The sequence below is a fragment of the Bombina bombina genome, chromosome 3 (assembly GCF_027579735.1).
Source record: "Bombina bombina isolate aBomBom1 chromosome 3, aBomBom1.pri, whole genome shotgun sequence".
NCBI classification, from domain to species: domain Eukaryota; kingdom Metazoa; phylum Chordata; class Amphibia; order Anura; family Bombinatoridae; genus Bombina; species Bombina bombina.
The window spans coordinates 1,120,085,947-1,120,104,480 of record NC_069501.1 but is presented as its reverse complement, the minus strand read 5'-3'; the positions used below and the strand labels follow the sequence as shown (position 1 = coordinate 1,120,104,480).

The 18,534-nt window shown below is 35.5% G+C and overlaps 1 protein-coding gene across 1 annotated transcript in view; it reads right to left on the bottom strand.

Annotated features, from left to right (window-relative positions):
• The window catches only part of FLT1 (fms related receptor tyrosine kinase 1), a 121,218-nt gene that overhangs the window by 64,796 nt on the left and 37,888 nt on the right, over positions 1 to 18,534 (bottom strand). Inside the window, exons 2-3 of the mRNA XM_053708483.1 lie at positions 16,871 to 16,967; positions 12,551 to 12,777 (exon numbers count right to left, since the gene is read on the bottom strand). Coding sequence (XP_053564458.1) covers positions 12,551 to 12,777; positions 16,871 to 16,967 — 324 coding nt within the window. The remainder of the gene's footprint in view (positions 1 to 12,550; positions 12,778 to 16,870; positions 16,968 to 18,534) is intronic.

Genomic DNA, 18,534 nt, shown 5'->3' with positions numbered 1-18,534 from the left:
CACTAACATGGGTTACAATGTAATAATACTATTTCTCTTTTCCTCTGAATCTCTACTGGCAGGCACAATCTAATCTCTAGGAAGATGCAGAATTGTGGGAATACCTGGGCGTGTGAGAATAAAATTTTCTTCACAGCTTATAAAGGCTTTTACAGTGTTTACAAAATTGAAATTAACATCCTAGAATGCATACAGGTTATACAGGTAAAGACAGATGATACAAAATATCTTACAGGTAAAGCTTTAAATAGTTTCCAAATTTAGCAAATTATGCCATGGCACCAATATATGTAGACACACAGAGTAGCAGCGACCACACCACAGCAGTATACACTCTGCCTCCCTTAGCAAGAATGTTCCATAAGGTGTCACTGCACTCAAAATATTTCTATCATTCATATAAAAGAGTGTTTGAAAAAACCTGTTTAAACTAATACATCAACTAATACAGTTATATATTGCCTACTAATACACACATTGGCACTTCTTACTCATGCTGATTGGCTAGCAGGTCCTCTTACCAATGCTTATTAACTGATAGATATCTCCTGTAAATGTTCAAGTTTAAATTCTGTTCTTTCACATCAATGAGAGAGTTTTATTTGGACTTCCATTTAACCCCTTCAGCCCCACAACCTCACACAGCTGTACCCAATTCAGTCCACACAAACCATAAAGTTGAATTCACAGTAAGAAGAGGTCACAGTTGAAAACTCAAAATATAATTTTTTTGTGATTACGTATTGATTACACATTTGATTGACATTTTTTAAGACTAGAATATCTTGACAAACACATTTTTAAAAGGACATAACACTATATCCATGTGAAGCAAACACGGTGAATTTTGCATTCACATCCCCCCAAGTTATTCTTTATCTTATATTGATATATTTGCCTTTGTTGTACAGGCAAAATTATTCAGTAATTTGTGAACTGAGCTGTCCTTTAATAGCAACTGATTTGTATTTACAATAGCTAAAATATATAAAAGCGTTGATTTGGACTTTTTCAAAAGTTTCATATCTTTTTTATGAATGGGATACTTTATTGTTTTAAACATAATGATTACAGTGAGAATGGGTGCAGTGTGGTAAGACAACTTTATATATTTGATTAAAATTTGAAGAAGGTGAATTATTGTAAAAATATTTGACTCCAATTAAATAACATTCCCTAAAAAAAAAAAAATGTTGGCGCCATATGAAATGACAGTGTTAAGAATCTACATCCTTCCACTCAAATGGCCAAATTATCTAAAGCCAATAGACACTTCCAAAATTTTTATTGTTGTCGTTATACCTTAAGTATAATACGTTAATCGTACCTTACACATATAAAAACAGCAGGATAACTCTTCACATACTTATCCTCCCCTAGTCTACACTTCCTGATCCATAGAGACTACCAGAAAGGATGTCTGTCTCACAGGAAGTGAAGAGAGCCAAAGGATTAAATAGGTGCACAGAAGTTCAGCCAATGACTGTAATTTAGCCACCACTTCAACAAGCAAACAAGGAAACAATACCTCTAAAAAGAGGAACACCCTTTCAAATCGAAATTTTTGTTGTGAATGAATTACTCATAGTTTTGTTCTCAAGTGTTAAAATTAAAATGTAGCAGAAACAATAATATAAAGTCTAAAATGGGGATGAAAATTAATTAAGCAGCATTTGGATTGATTTATATATCATAAAGAAATGTTTAAATGATTCCATTTTTATTTTTGTCAAGGTTTAGCTGTAGACAAGTCATTAGTGTGACTTGAGACCTAAAGCAAAGTGTAAGGGTTAAAATGTGTGTGTGTATATATATATATATATATATATATATATATATATATATTTATTTATTTATTCACACACAGGTTAAATACATTTTTGAGCCCTGCCAGTGAAAAACCTTGAAGCATGTAGTATAACTGTAACCATTTTAAATGTTTTAGTGTGTTTTTTTTTATAGAAATGTTTTACATTCTAATGTTTTTTTTAAAAAATATATACCGTTGTATGCAAAAGTTTAGGCACCCCTGACAATTTCTATGATTTTCATTTAAAAATAATTGAGTGTTTGGATCAGCAATTTCATTTTGATCAATCAAATAACTGAAGGACACAGTAATATTTCAGTACTGAAATGAGGTTTATTGGATTAACAGAAAATGTGCAACATGCATCAAAACAAAATTAGACAGGTGCATAAATTTGGGCACCATTGTCATTTTGTTGACTTGAATACCTGTAACTACCTAGCACTGATTAATTGGAACACACAATTGGTTTGGTGAGCCCATTAAGCCTTGAACTTCTTAGACAGGTGCATCCAATCATGAGAAAAGGTATTTAAGGTGGCCAATTGCAAGTTGTTGTTCTCTTTGACTTTCCTCTGAAGAGTGGCAACATGGGGGCCTCAAAACAACTCTCAAATGACCTAAAAACAAAGATTGTTCAACATTATGGTTTAGGGGAAGGCTACAAAAAGCTATTGCAGAGATTCAAGCTGTCAGTGTCCACTGTGAGGAACATAGTGAGGAAATGGAAGATCACAGGCACAGTTCTTGTTAAGGCCAGAAGTGGCAGGCCAAGTAAAATATGAGAGGCAAAGGATGGTGAGAACGGTCAAAAACAGCAAACAGACCACCTCCAAAGACTTACAAAATCATCTTTCTGCAGATGGTGTCACTGTGCATCGGTCAACAATTCAGTGCACTTTGCACAAGGAGAAGCTGTATGGGAGAGTAATGCGGAAGAAGCCTTTTCTGCACACATGCCACAAACAGAGTCGCTTGAGGTATGCAAACGCACATTTGGACAAGCCAACTTCATTTTGGAAGATGGTGCTGTGGACTGATGAAGCAAAGATTGGGTTATTTGGTCATAACAAGAGGTGTTATGCATGGCGGCCAAAGAACACAGCATTCCAAGACAAACACTTGCTACCCACAGTAAAATTTGGGGGATATTCTCTCATGTCCCGATACTAGGAATCTTGTTAAAGTTGAGGGTCGTATGGATTCCACTTAATATCAGCAGATACTTGAGAATAATGTTGAGGAATCAGTCACAAAGTTGAAGTTACGCCGGGGCTGGATATTTCAACAAGACAATGACCCAATTGTGTGTTCCAATTAATCAGTGCTAGGTAGTTACAGGTATTCAAATCAACAAAATGACAATGGTGCCCAAATTTATGCACCTGTCTAATTTTGTTTTGATGCATGTTGCACATTTTCTGTTAATTCAATAAATCTCATTTCACTACTGAAATATTACTGTGTCCTTCAGTTATTTGATAGATCAAAATGAAATTGCTGATCCAAACACCCAATTATTTCTAAATGAAAATCATGGAAATTGTCAGGGGTGCCTAAACTTTTGCATACAACTGTATGTCTATAAATATATGTGTATATCTATCTATCTAGCTACATATCCAGGTAATATGAATAGACCGGTCCGGTCGCCAATGGCGACCTAAATTTCTTGCGGGCAAGTAACATTTTTAAGTTACCAGCCCGAGCGGCGCCCTGACATTTTAAGTGGGATATAAGAAGCAATAATAAAAAATGTAAAATTGCCTTTCACATATGCGCACACACGGGAAAGGAGGGTAGAAAGGGGAGGTTCTTTCTGTTAAATGCATTCAAAGACCTCCCCTTATCTCCATGGCTCTTGGTCTCTTCCTTGTCAGTTGCTACTTCCCACCCCTAAAGTTGTCTGCGCGGAAATACATCCTGCTAGAACGGTGAGTGTTTCTTCTCTGTGTATGAATGAAGTATGGTTTAAAGTGGCTATATAGTTATGGTAAGCAGCTTGCTCGTGTACATTGTGCTGAAGTACTCCAGGGACCCTGGAGTACGTCAGCATAATGTACGTGAGCAAGCTGCCTACCATAACAATATAGAGCAGTGCACAATTTTTCTGGATGCTATTAATGCTCCAAAAACTGACTTTACCAATTAGTAGAGAACATACCATTCTCCATGCACCCAGTCAAATCTGCTAGCGCGGCACTGACAGTCGCGCTAGTAGTTGAAACGCAGCTGGGCAGAAAGGGGGAAAAAAGTATTTTTAAAATGCTTGTTATGTCACTGTTCATTGTCCAGCTAAATGCAGTACCACTCACAGCGCTATAGGGTGAAGGGTGGCAGTATTAAATATACTTAGTCAATCATAACCCCCCACATATGCTGAAGTAAAAAAAAAAAAAAAGCTCAATTATATCTTTTTTTCCTTAGGGGGAAAAAAGTCAAGACGTACATACAGTAATATTTTATACCTAGTGATAAAAAAATATTTTCTAACGTTAAAGCCTTTTTATTAAGTCCCAAATATTAAGCAGCTTTGTGGGATTATAATAACACTACTTATATTGCCTTTTTACATAAGATATATACACACTACATGCAGATACGCACGGGCGACTAAAGTTTCTTGCGGGCTGGTAAGTTTTGTCATTTACTCGCCCGGTGGGCGAGGGGAGTTTTTGGGTATTCATAGGCCCTGATATCTATTATAGAAATATTGGTATTGAGAAATATTTTACAAAAATAATCATATATTGTATATATAGAAACATATATTTAAAAAGTAATTTATTTTTTTACAAATAAGTCACTGTATATATATATATATATATATATATATATATATATATATATATATATCAGGTCTCAACATTTCCACTAGCCCACTAGCCATTAGTGAGTGGAAGTTTAACAGTGGCAAGTGAAAGTTAGTTAGTGAATGTTGAATCTGAAGTCTGGTTTCATGTTGTGAGTACCAAAGTTAGCCCATTTTATTTGCACATTCCTTTTGCAGCACTGACAAACACAAATTTTGTGTTATATGCTAAAACTATTATCTGAAGGGATATTATATAGCCATGGAAAGGGCAATTATATTTTATTCCTCTAGGGATGTATAGACCCCATTAGTGCTTAGACTGTTTTCTCTGAGCGTGTAAACGGGGCAGAGAGTGTTTGGAGAGGAAAAGTAACAGTGAAAAAGAAGTTAGAGTTAAAGGGATATGAAACCCAAAAAAATTATTTCATGATTCAGATAGAGAATACAATTTTAAATAACTTTCTAATTTACTTCTATTATCTAATCTGTTTTATTCTCTTGGTATCATTTGTTGAAGGAGCAGCCGTGCACTACTAGTTTCTAACTGAACACATGGGTGAGCCAATGACAATCAGTTTATATATGCAGCCACCAATCAACAGCTAGAACCTAGGTTCTCTGCTGCACATGAACTTGCCTAGATAAACATTTCTATGATTTTCTATGATTTTCATTTAAAAATAATTGAGTGTTTGGATCAGCAATTTCATTTTGATCAATCAAATAACTGAAGGACACAGTAATATTTCAGTACTGAAATGAGGTTTATTGGATTAACAGAAAATGTGCAACATGCATCAAAACAAAATTAGACAGGTGCATAAATTTGGGCACCATTGTCATTTTGTTGACTTGAATACCTGTAACTACCTAGCACTGATTAATTGGAACACACAATTGGTTTGGTGAGCCCATTAAGCCTTGAACTTCTTAGACAGGTGCATCCAATCATGAGAAAAGGTATTTAAGGTGGCCAATTGCAAGTTGTTGTTCTCTTTGACTTTCCTCTGAAGAGTGGCAACATGGGGGCCTCAAAACAACTCTCAAATGACCTAAAAACAAAGATTGTTCAACATTATGGTTTAGGGGAAGGCTACAAAAAGCTATTGCAGAGATTCAAGCTGTCAGTGTCCACTGTGAGGAACATAGTGAGGAAATGGAAGATCACAGGCACAGTTCTTGTTAAGGCCAGAAGTGGCAGGCCAAGTAAAATATGAGAGGCAAAGGATGGTGAGAACGGTCAAAAACAGCAAACAGACCACCTCCAAAGACTTACAAAATCATCTTTCTGCAGATGGTGTCACTGTGCATCGGTCAACAATTCAGTGCACTTTGCACAAGGAGAAGCTGTATGGGAGAGTAATGCGGAAGAAGCCTTTTCTGCACACATGCCACAAACAGAGTCGCTTGAGGTATGCAAACGCACATTTGGACAAGCCAACTTCATTTTGGAAGATGGTGCTGTGGACTGATGAAGCAAAGATTGGGTTATTTGGTCATAACAAGAGGTGTTATGCATGGCGGCCAAAGAACACAGCATTCCAAGACAAACACTTGCTACCCACAGTAAAATTTGGGGGATATTCTCTCATGTCCCGATACTAGGAATCTTGTTAAAGTTGAGGGTCGTATGGATTCCACTTAATATCAGCAGATACTTGAGAATAATGTTGAGGAATCAGTCACAAAGTTGAAGTTACGCCGGGGCTGGATATTTCAACAAGACAATGACCCAATTGTGTGTTCCAATTAATCAGTGCTAGGTAGTTACAGGTATTCAAATCAACAAAATGACAATGGTGCCCAAATTTATGCACCTGTCTAATTTTGTTTTGATGCATGTTGCACATTTTCTGTTAATTCAATAAATCTCATTTCACTACTGAAATATTACTGTGTCCTTCAGTTATTTGATAGATCAAAATGAAATTGCTGATCCAAACACCCAATTATTTCTAAATGAAAATCATGGAAATTGTCAGGGGTGCCTAAACTTTTGCATACAACTGTATGTCTATAAATATATGTGTATATCTATCTATCTAGCTACATATCCAGGTAATATGAATAGACCGGTCCGGTCGCCAATGGCGACCTAAATTTCTTGCGGGCAAGTAACATTTTTAAGTTACCAGCCCGAGCGGCGCCCTGACATTTTAAGTGGGATATAAGAAGCAATAATAAAAAATGTAAAATTGCCTTTCACATATGCGCACACACGGGAAAGGAGGGTAGAAAGGGGAGGTTCTTTCTGTTAAATGCATTCAAAGACCTCCCCTTATCTCCATGGCTCTTGGTCTCTTCCTTGTCAGTTGCTACTTCCCACCCCTAAAGTTGTCTGCGCGGGAAGACATCCTGCTAGAGCGGTGAGTGTTTCTTCTCTGTGTATGAATGAAGTATGGCTTAAAGTGGCTATATAGTTATGGTAAGCAGCTTGCTCGTGTACATTGTGCTGAAGTACTGCAGAGGACCCTGGAGTACGTCAGCATAATGTACGTGAGCAAGCTGCCTACCATAACAATATAGAGCAGTGCACAATTTTTCTGGATGCTATTAATGCTCCAAAAACTGACTTTACCAATTAGTAGAGAACATACCATTCTCCATGCACCCAGTCAAACCTTCTAGCGCGGCACTGACAGTCGCGCTAGTAGTTGAAACGCAGCTGGGCAGAAAGGGGGAAAAAAGTATTTTTAAAATGCTTGTTATGTCACTGTTCATTGTCCAGCTAAATGCAGTACCACTCACAGCGCTATAGGGTGAAGGGTGGCAGTATTAAATATACTTAGTCAATCATAACCCCCCACATATGCTGAAGTAAAAAAAAAAAAAAAGCTCAATTATATCTTTTTTTCCTTAGGGGGAAAAAAGTCAAGACGTACATACAGTAATATTTTATACCTAGTGATAAAAAAATATTTTCTAACGTTAAAGCCTTTTTATTAAGTCCCAAATATTAAGCAGCTTTGTGGGATTATAATAACACTACTTATATTGCCTTTTTACATAAGATATATACACACTACATGCAGATACGCACGGGCGACTAAAGTTTCTTGCGGGCTGGTAAGTTTTGTCATTTACTCGCCCGGTGGGCGAGGGGAGTTTTTGGGTATTCATAGGCCCTGATATCTATTATAGAAATATTGGTATTGAGAAATATTTTACAAAAATAATCATATATTGTATATATAGAAACATATATTTAAAAAGTAATTTATTTTTTTACAAATAAGGCACTGTATATATATATATATATATATATATATATATATATATATATATATATATATATATATATATATATATATCAGGTCTCAACATTTCCACTAGCCCACTAGCCATTAGTGAGTGGAAGTTTAACAGTGGCAAGTGAAAGTTAGTTAGTGAATGTTGAATCTGAAGTCTGGTTTCATGTTGTGAGTACCAAAGTTAGCCCATTTTATTTGCACATTCCTTTTGCAGCACTGACAAACACAAATTTTGTGTTATATGCTAAAACTATTATCTGAAGGGATATTATATAGCCATGGAAAGGGCAATTATATTTTATTCCTCTAGGGATGTATAGACCCCATTAGTGCTTAGACTGTTTTCTCTGAGCGTGTAAACGGGGCAGAGAGTGTTTGGAGAGGAAAAGTAACAGTGAAAAAGAAGTTAGAGTTAAAGGGATATGAAACCCAAAAAAATTATTTCATGATTCAGATAGAGAATACAATTTTAAATAACTTTCTAATTTACTTCTATTATCTAATCTGTTTTATTCTCTTGGTATCATTTGTTGAAGGAGCAGCCGTGCACTACTAGTTTCTAACTGAACACATGGGTGAGCCAATGACAATCAGTTTATATATGCAGCCACCAATCAACAGCTAGAACCTAGGTTCTCTGCTGCACATGAACTTGCCTAGATAAACATTTCTATGATTTTCTATGATTTTCATTTAAAAATAATTGAGTGTTTGGATCAGCAATTTCATTTTGATCAATCAAATAACTGAAGGACACAGTAATATTTCAGTACTGAAATGAGGTTTATTGGATTAACAGAAAATGTGCAACATGCATCAAAACAAAATTAGACAGGTGCATAAATTTGGGCACCATTGTCATTTTGTTGACTTGAATACCTGTAACTACCTAGCACTGATTAATTGGAACACACAATTGGTTTGGTGAGCCCATTAAGCCTTGAACTTCTTAGACAGGTGCATCCAATCATGAGAAAAGGTATTTAAGGTGGCCAATTGCAAGTTGTTGTTCTCTTTGACTTTCCTCTGAAGAGTGGCAACATGGGGGCCTCAAAACAACTCTCAAATGACCTAAAAACAAAGATTGTTCAACATTATGGTTTAGGGGAAGGCTACAAAAAGCTATTGCAGAGATTCAAGCTGTCAGTGTCCACTGTGAGGAACATAGTGAGGAAATGGAAGATCACAGGCACAGTTCTTGTTAAGGCCAGAAGTGGCAGGCCAAGTAAAATATGAGAGGCAAAGGATGGTGAGAACGGTCAAAAACAGCAAACAGACCACCTCCAAAGACTTACAAAATCATCTTTCTGCAGATGGTGTCACTGTGCATCGGTCAACAATTCAGTGCACTTTGCACAAGGAGAAGCTGTATGGGAGAGTAATGCGGAAGAAGCCTTTTCTGCACACATGCCACAAACAGAGTCGCTTGAGGTATGCAAACGCACATTTGGACAAGCCAACTTCATTTTGGAAGATGGTGCTGTGGACTGATGAAGCAAAGATTGGGTTATTTGGTCATAACAAGAGGTGTTATGCATGGCGGCCAAAGAACACAGCATTCCAAGACAAACACTTGCTACCCACAGTAAAATTTGGGGGATATTCTCTCATGTCCCGATACTAGGAATCTTGTTAAAGTTGAGGGTCGTATGGATTCCACTTAATATCAGCAGATACTTGAGAATAATGTTGAGGAATCAGTCACAAAGTTGAAGTTACGCCGGGGCTGGATATTTCAACAAGACAATGACCCAATTGTGTGTTCCAATTAATCAGTGCTAGGTAGTTACAGGTATTCAAATCAACAAAATGACAATGGTGCCCAAATTTATGCACCTGTCTAATTTTGTTTTGATGCATGTTGCACATTTTCTGTTAATTCAATAAATCTCATTTCACTACTGAAATATTACTGTGTCCTTCAGTTATTTGATAGATCAAAATGAAATTGCTGATCCAAACACCCAATTATTTCTAAATGAAAATCATGGAAATTGTCAGGGGTGCCTAAACTTTTGCATACAACTGTATGTCTATAAATATATGTGTATATCTATCTATCTAGCTACATATCCAGGTAATATGAATAGACCGGTCCGGTCGCCAATGGCGACCTAAATTTCTTGCGGGCAAGTAACATTTTTAAGTTACCAGCCCGAGCGGCGCCCTGACATTTTAAGTGGGATATAAGAAGCAATAATAAAAAATGTAAAATTGCCTTTCACATATGCGCACACACGGGAAAGGAGGGTAGAAAGGGGAGGTTCTTTCTGTTAAATGCATTCAAAGACCTCCCCTTATCTCCATGGCTCTTGGTCTCTTCCTTGTCAGTTGCTACTTCCCACCCCTAAAGTTGTCTGCGCGGAAATACATCCTGCTAGAACGGTGAGTGTTTCTTCTCTGTGTATGAATGAAGTATGGTTTAAAGTGGCTATATAGTTATGGTAAGCAGCTTGCTCACGTACATTGTGCTGAAGTACTGCAGAGGACCCTGGAGTACGTCAGCATAATGTACGTGAGCAAGCTGCCTACCATAACAATATAGAGCAGTGCACAATTTTTCTGGATGCTATTAATGCTCCAAAAACTGACTTTACCAATTAGTAGAGAACATACCATTCTCCATGCACCCAGTCAAACCTTCTAGCGCGGCACTGACAGTCGCGCTAGTAGTTGAAACGCAGCTGGGCAGAAAGGGGGAAAAAAGTATTTTTAAAATGCTTGTTATGTCACTGTTCATTGTCCAGCTAAATGCAGTACCACTCACAGCGCTATAGGGTGAAGGGTGGCAGTATTAAATATACTTAGTCAATCATAACCCCCCACATATGCTGAAGTAAAAAAAAAAAAAAAGCTCAATTATATCTTTTTTTCCTTAGGGGGAAAAAAGTCAAGACGTACATACAGTAATATTTTATACCTAGTGATAAAAAAATATTTTCTAACGTTAAAGCCTTTTTATTAAGTCCCAAATATTAAGCAGCTTTGTGGGATTATAATAACACTACTTATATTGCCTTTTTACATAAGATATATACACACTACATGCAGATACGCACGGGCGACTAAAGTTTCTTGCGGGCTGGTAAGTTTTGTCATTTACTCGCCCGGTGGGCGAGGGGAGTTTTTGGGTATTCATAGGCCCTGATATCTATTATAGAAATATTGGTATTGAGAAATATTTTACAAAAATAATCATATATTGTATATATAGAAACATATATTTAAAAAGTAATTTATTTTTTTACAAATAAGGCACTGTATATATATATATATATATATATATATATATATATATATATCAGGTCTCAACATTTCCACTAGCCCACTAGCCATTAGTGAGTGGAAGTTTAACAGTGGCAAGTGAAAGTTAGTTAGTGAATGTTGAATCTGAAGTCTGGTTTCATGTTGTGAGTACCAAAGTTAGCCCATTTTATTTGCACATTCCTTTTGCAGCACTGACAAACACAAATTTTGTGTTATATGCTAAAACTATTATCTGAAGGGATATTATATAGCCATGGAAAGGGCAATTATATTTTATTCCTCTAGGGATGTATAGACCCCATTAGTGCTTAGACTGTTTTCTCTGAGCGTGTAAACGGGGCAGAGAGTGTTTGGAGAGGAAAAGTAACAGTGAAAAAGAAGTTAGAGTTAAAGGGATATGAAACCCAAAAAAATTATTTCATGATTCAGATAGAGAATACAATTTTAAATAACTTTCTAATTTACTTCTATTATCTAATCTGTTTTATTCTCTTGGTATCATTTGTTGAAGGAGCAGCCGTGCACTACTAGTTTCTAACTGAACACATGGGTGAGCCAATGACAATCAGTTTATATATGCAGCCACCAATCAACAGCTAGAACCTAGGTTCTCTGCTGCACATGAACTTGCCTAGATAAACATTTCAGCAAAGGATAACAAGAGAAAGAAGCAAATGAAATAATAGAAGTAAATTGGAAAGTTGTTTGAAATTGTATTCTCTATCTGAATCATGAAAGAAAATTTTTGGGTTTCATGTCCCTTTAAGACAGAATGGAGAAAAAAAAGTGAAGAGATATGAGAGAGGAGAGAGGAGAAAGAATGTAAAGAGAATATATGGCCTGAAGACAAGGGAGTGTTAACAGAGATATTTAAGAGAGGAATGAGTCAAGAAAGATAGTTTAAGCGCAAGAAGGAAGAGATGATAATTATAAAAAACCTTCCATGACTGTCAGCACTCTCTGCACTCTCTCAGCTCAACAACTTCCTTTTTCTATCCAGCTGTTGTCTTCCCCAGAACATCTAGTTGATGTTTCTAGTTGTCATGAACTTATTTTTTATTAATTTATTACTGTATGTAGCATTATTTAATTTGTTATGGTATATAATAAAAACAATATTATAAAATGTTTCATAATGACTAAACATATGCAAAGAGGGGTGAAGTAGTGGGTGTAGTGTAGTGTAGTGGGTGGGATTAGAAGTGGCTAGTAAAATTTTGTCCTGGCTAGTAGCTTAGGACTTGAAATTTTGAGCCCTATATATATATATATTTAAAAATGTAGAACAGAGAACATAGTCAAAAATTCTGGAAAGTGATTTTATTACATTTACAAATACATTTTTAGGAATCATATACCTTATACTTGCCTTATGGTTCTTTAGTTGTCACAGTTTGTTAATATTACCTGCAATAAATATGTAGATCGATGCGATATTCCTTCCTGCAGACGTCCTTGAATCATCTAAGTAAGTGCATCTATAAAATCCAGTATCACTTATTTGAGCTTTTCTCAATGTCAAACTTCTGCAAATCCTCTTTTGGTGTCTTTCACATACACTCTCTGTAATGTTCAGTCGAGTGTTCTGTCTTTTTGTGATAGCTGGAAAAGTCCAGGTAAGTTTTTCTTCACCTCTGAAAGAAAAAGATTGTTGTCAATTAAACCAATTTTTTTTTTCTACGACCTTTTCTTAAATGAAAACTAATTGAAATAATTTGGTTTTATTTTAAAATGTAAACTGTAGTCTGGGTACATCGTCCACCATGTAGAGAACGCCACCATAAACAAGACTTTATATTTGTTATTGAGGCTGGCACAAGCCTTAGTAAATATTTCTGCTAAGAGGAAAGAATAGTGTTACATACAACTAAATATGGATTTTTAAGCTCATCTTGTCTATTTGATATCTATTATCATAAAATATATGTATGTTTTCAGAATTTGTGGAATTTTTTCGTTTCACAGTTTTTATACCTCTTCTTTTGTTCAAATTTGTTTAATATGTATTTGTGTTAAAGGGACATGAAACCCAAATTTGTTCTTTCATGATTTAGAAAGAGCATACAAGTATAAACAACTTTCTAATTTACTTCTATTATCTATTTTGCTTCATTCTCTTGATATTCTTTGCTGAAAAGCATATCTAGATATGCTTAGTAGCTGCTGATTGGTAGCTGCACACAGATGCCTCCTGTGATTGGTTCACCTTGTGCATTGCTATTTCTTCATTAAAGTATATCTAAAGAATGAAGCATATTAGGTAATAGAAGTAAATTGGAATGTTGTTTAAAATTGTATTCTCTACCTTAATCATGAAAAAAAATGTTTGGGTTTAGTGTCCCTTTAAGTAATACACAACCATTATATAAATAGTCAATAAAAATAAAGGTAGCACTTTTAAAATTGTTCCAGAATTAATTTTGGATTAAACATTTTAGCTAAAAAGCATTCAATATAAATGGCAATTTCTTCAACTGCCTTACTGTTGTATCGCCATACTGTGGGTGAGCACTAGGTTTACCAGACCCAAAGTAAGCAGCCCTCTGCATGGTTTTAACATATGTAATCACTATGCTGAGACAGGGTATGGTGTGTACAAAAGAAATGCTAACAATACTGAAAATGAGCAAATAAATTTATGTAGCAAAATGTAATCTAGTACAAATTATGGCAACGCTATAATTATAAAAATGCACCTACTAAGATAAAAATAAAGTGGCCTGGTAGTTCAAATGAACCATTCATGATTCAGATAGAGCTTACAATTTAAAAAAAATCCAATATATTCATAGGCCCATATGTTAAAAGGATCGCCACTCCCACAAGAAATTTACTTTCTTGTCCCGCTGTTCTCACAATTCAATGCGTCCCAACGATATTTTAAAATAAAGTGGGCTGACCCTCTCTGATCTGACGAGTGATGATGTGCTTTTCATAGGAAATAATAGGGATTGCAGTTTCAGTAGAAGTCCGCCAACATCACCAGTTATCTTTGATCTCTTATGTCTGTACATAAAGTATGTTTACACAACATAGACTGTGGATTCGCTAAAACAAATAAAGGTTTATGTGTGTTAACAGTTAAAATATGACATATGTAAATCAAGTTTCATTGTACATTCTGTAGATTTCTCACAATGGAAATTTTCATCACTGAAAAGCTGGCGAGACTGATATGGCTGAAAAGGTGCATCCAAGATGGAGGATAGCGCTTTTAAAATTAGAAACCCACAGCAATGTTTCTTGATTAAAATACAGGTTACTCCTATGAAACTACCATGGAACGCCTATATATTCTTTATGTCTGCAATCTCCCTTGTTAATAAAGACCAAAAAAATGCCTTACTATTAAACCTATAAGAGCTGTGTGGGTATATGGGGATGTGGATATATAATACATGTACAGTATGTGCAATGTTTTAATTATATGTATTGTATTATATAATGCTCTAATATGTATTTTAAAGGAATACTAAAACCATATTTTTTCTTTAACGATTCAGATAGAGCATGCAATTTTAAGCAACTTTCTAATACTATTATCAATTTTTCTTCATTCTCTTGTTATCTTTATTTAAAAAGCAGGGATATAGAGCTTAGGAGCACATTTTAGGTTCAGCACCCTGGATAGCACTTGCCAATTGGTTGCTGACATTTAGTTACCAATAAGCAAGCATAACCCAGGTCTGAACCAAAAATGGGCCAGCTCATAAGCTTTAGATTCCTGCTTTTTAAATGAAGATAGCAAGAGAACGAAAACATTTTTATAATAGGAGTAAATCAGAAAGTTGGTTAAAATTGCATGTTCTATCTGAACCATTAAAGAAAAAAATTGGGTTTAGTATCCCTTTAAGTCTTGTGATTTATGCCTTTGGCCTGTTTTTTTTTTTTTAGGAAGATTTTGTGTTCACAATATTAATATTTTATAGAAGACAGTAGCCACTGCTTTCTAGTTTTACTAAAGTGTTTTGTCTTTTAACTTTGCACTGTGTAGAACATGTTTTTTGGAATTGATGTATTTTTTTCATATTTTATTTTTAAAGCTGATTTACGTTCTACTTAAAGGGACAGTCTAGTCAAAATTAAACTTTCATGATTCAGATAGGGATCCCACAAGTAGAATTGCTAGGTCGGCTCTGCACCTATACTCCTTAGTATAGAGATTGTTCAGAATTTTTGTGGAGTACATCTGGCAACCCTAAACGTGACTGGGCAAAATTGGAAAGAACCATCCATGACAACGGTGTGTGTGTGATAAGCTCCAGAATAGCGTCCACATACAGTGCACTATTGTAGATGTTAAAAAAAAATGAAAATTGATACAGCTGTGAGCTATTGGAGAGGAATCCAGAGTGGAATATATACTTGTGACAGCTTTGCCAAGTTACGGTGTAAGTAATAAAGTGCACCTTAAGTTTTAAACTTTTGTCATACTGTGACAAGGATCTCTTGCCTTATCTTGTCTCACTGCAGGAATTTTGGATATCATCTGTCACCTGGTACTCCCTAAATTAATTAAGTCCTCGTATGAACTTTTCAGATTTGTTTTTATTCTTTTATTCTATGGAATATTGTTGTAATTTTATTATATGAATTTTTATTTTGTATGTCGATTTAAATCATATTCATTTTTGATAGTGCGACACTACACAAATTGATTTTTATAGTGTGATACTGCACTGGTTCTACAGTGTGATATTGCACAAACTGATCTTATAGAGAGCCTGATACCACATATATATTTAGCATTTTTAGCACCACAGAACCTTGACTGTTATTGTATAGCATATTTGCTCTCATCCACAATCTGTTCACTGAGGGTTCTTTTTTGGAGGAGAACCCTATCTGCGGCATTATATTGGTATCGCCCTAGAGCATTAAACTAATGATATTTGAATTTCAGCACTACATTAAAAAGTAAGTTATAGCGCATCTTCATTACAACTGATGAATTAAACTTTATCTAAAATATCACTAACATTCCGGAATCTGATTTAAAAAGAAGAAAGTTTGCCATCACTTTAATATCACAAATACAAAATCTTCTTCCTAGACAAAAAACAAGAACCAAAAACCCCACGATTTTAAAAATCATGACAAGACTTAAAATACATATTATTACATTATATAATAAATTCATATAAATTCAAATAAAACATTTTATATGCATTTATAATATACCCACAATCCCCAAGTTCCTATAGATGTAGTATTGATAGTTTTTTTTACTAAAATAGCCAATGTTGCTTTTTGGAAAACTACTTATTTAAAAAGGAATTAAAAGGGAAGAAGAAAAATATAAGACAGGACAAATAAATGTTGCAATCAAACATGAAGAGATAAAAAACGAAAAAAGCTATTTTATTTAAATAGAAATTATCAGGAAATTGATGCAGCCTACTGCAGTATTTATTCTCATTGGTTGATAGAGATACCTCCCGAGCTATACTCATGTACAGAAAATATATACGTTTATTCAGCCTGGGAACATCTCTCCACTTTAAAAATGTTCCTTTTCCAATTAAACACATAAAAAAATGAATAGTCATTTTAGAAAGAAAATATAAATGATTTTATCAATATATGTATATATTTCCAATGCATACTAACTTTTAATATAATATTCTAATTATTTACATTATATAGCCCACATTATTATTTTTTGATAAACTAGACGGTACTCTCTCACATATATCATTCTGAGTTAGGTAAGTGCGAGACAATTACCTGCAAGTAAGATGTATTGTTTCTCCAGCCTGTATAATTAACTCTTTTCGTTTAATATTAAGTTCAGGTGCCTTTAATTTTGAGCCTGCAGATTCACCTATAAAAAAAAATAGAAAAAAAAAACATTTTATAAGAGTCCACTGTATGGAACAATTTCAAGTAGCTGTGAATACAAATTATACGGCAGTACATGCAAATATCGTATTACTCCTTCAATAATGTTATGACCATTTTACTCATATATGGAACAGCATGTGACAATTAGAGCTGTAATCATTTGCTCCACCTAAACTGAAATTTGTATATATCACTCTAAATCACACTTTTACAACTTACAGGCAAGAAATAAGCCTGTGACAAGTTTCACCCAGCTCAAAAATTCGATCTGGTGATGAGGAAGAGGACTATGGAGAATCAAAACTCTATCCTCTCTGTCTTTAGAAATCACCAGCGCCCAATCCTAAAGTAGCTAGGCATAGCACTCTCTCCTCTCTTACCTTATTCAGTACAAGTGATTACTCTGTAAACCAGGAGCAATAAATATAAAGTTTGCACAAAGGGGATACTGGGACACAAATCTTATCTGAGGTCTAATTGGGCCTATAGCTAATATAAAAAGATTGCTTGGACATGCCTCTTATCTGAGGTCTGATTTAGAATAGAGCTAACATAAAGAGGTTGCTTGGGCATGTCTCTTATCTGAGGTCTGATTTGGAATAGAGCTAACAAAAAGGGGTTGCTTGGGCATACCTCTGATCTTAGGTCTGATTTGGAATGGAGCTAACATAAAGAGGTTGTTTATGCATGCCTCTTATCTGAGGTCTGATTTGGAATAGAGCTAATGCAAAGGGGTTGCTTGGGCATGCCTCTGATCTTAGATCTGATTTGGAATAGAGCTAACATAAAGAGGTTGTTTATGCATGCCTCTTATCTGAGGTCTGATTTGGAATAGAGCTAATGCAAAGGGGTTGCTTGGGCATGCCTCTGATCTTAGATCTGATTTGGAATAGAGCTAACATAAAGAGGTTGTTTATGCATGCCTCTTATCTGAGGTCTGATTTGGAATAGAGCTAATGCAAAGGGATTGCTTGGGCATGCCTCTGATCTTAGGTCTGATTTGGAATAGAGCTAACATGAAGGGGTTGCTTTGACATGCATCTCATCTTAGGTCGGATGTGGAATAGCGCTAACATAAAGAGGTTGCTTGGTCATGCCCCTGATCTGAGGTCTGATTTGGAATAGAGCTAACATAGGTCTGATTTGGAATAAAGCTAACATAAAGGGGTTGCTTGGGCATGCCTCTGATCTTAGGTCTGATTTGGAATAGAGCTAACATAAATGGGTTACTTGGGCATGCCTCAGATCTTAGGTCTAATTTGGAATAGAGCTAACATGAAGGGGTTGCTTGGGCATGCCTCTGATATGTTGTATGCTTAAGTATTCAGCTAATATAAAGAGGTTGCTTGGGCATGCCTTTTATCTGAGGTCTGCTGGTGTATATACCTGGTCTGGGTATCTTTAGACGCAAAGCAGGGATAAGGAGATTGCTTACAAGGGTTGCTGTTGAATGCATGACATATTTTTTTTTAATGCTAGCATACAGCCAGTGTAGAGGATCATACCCCAACCCCCTCCCCAACAAAAAAACCAGATTATTTTTAAAT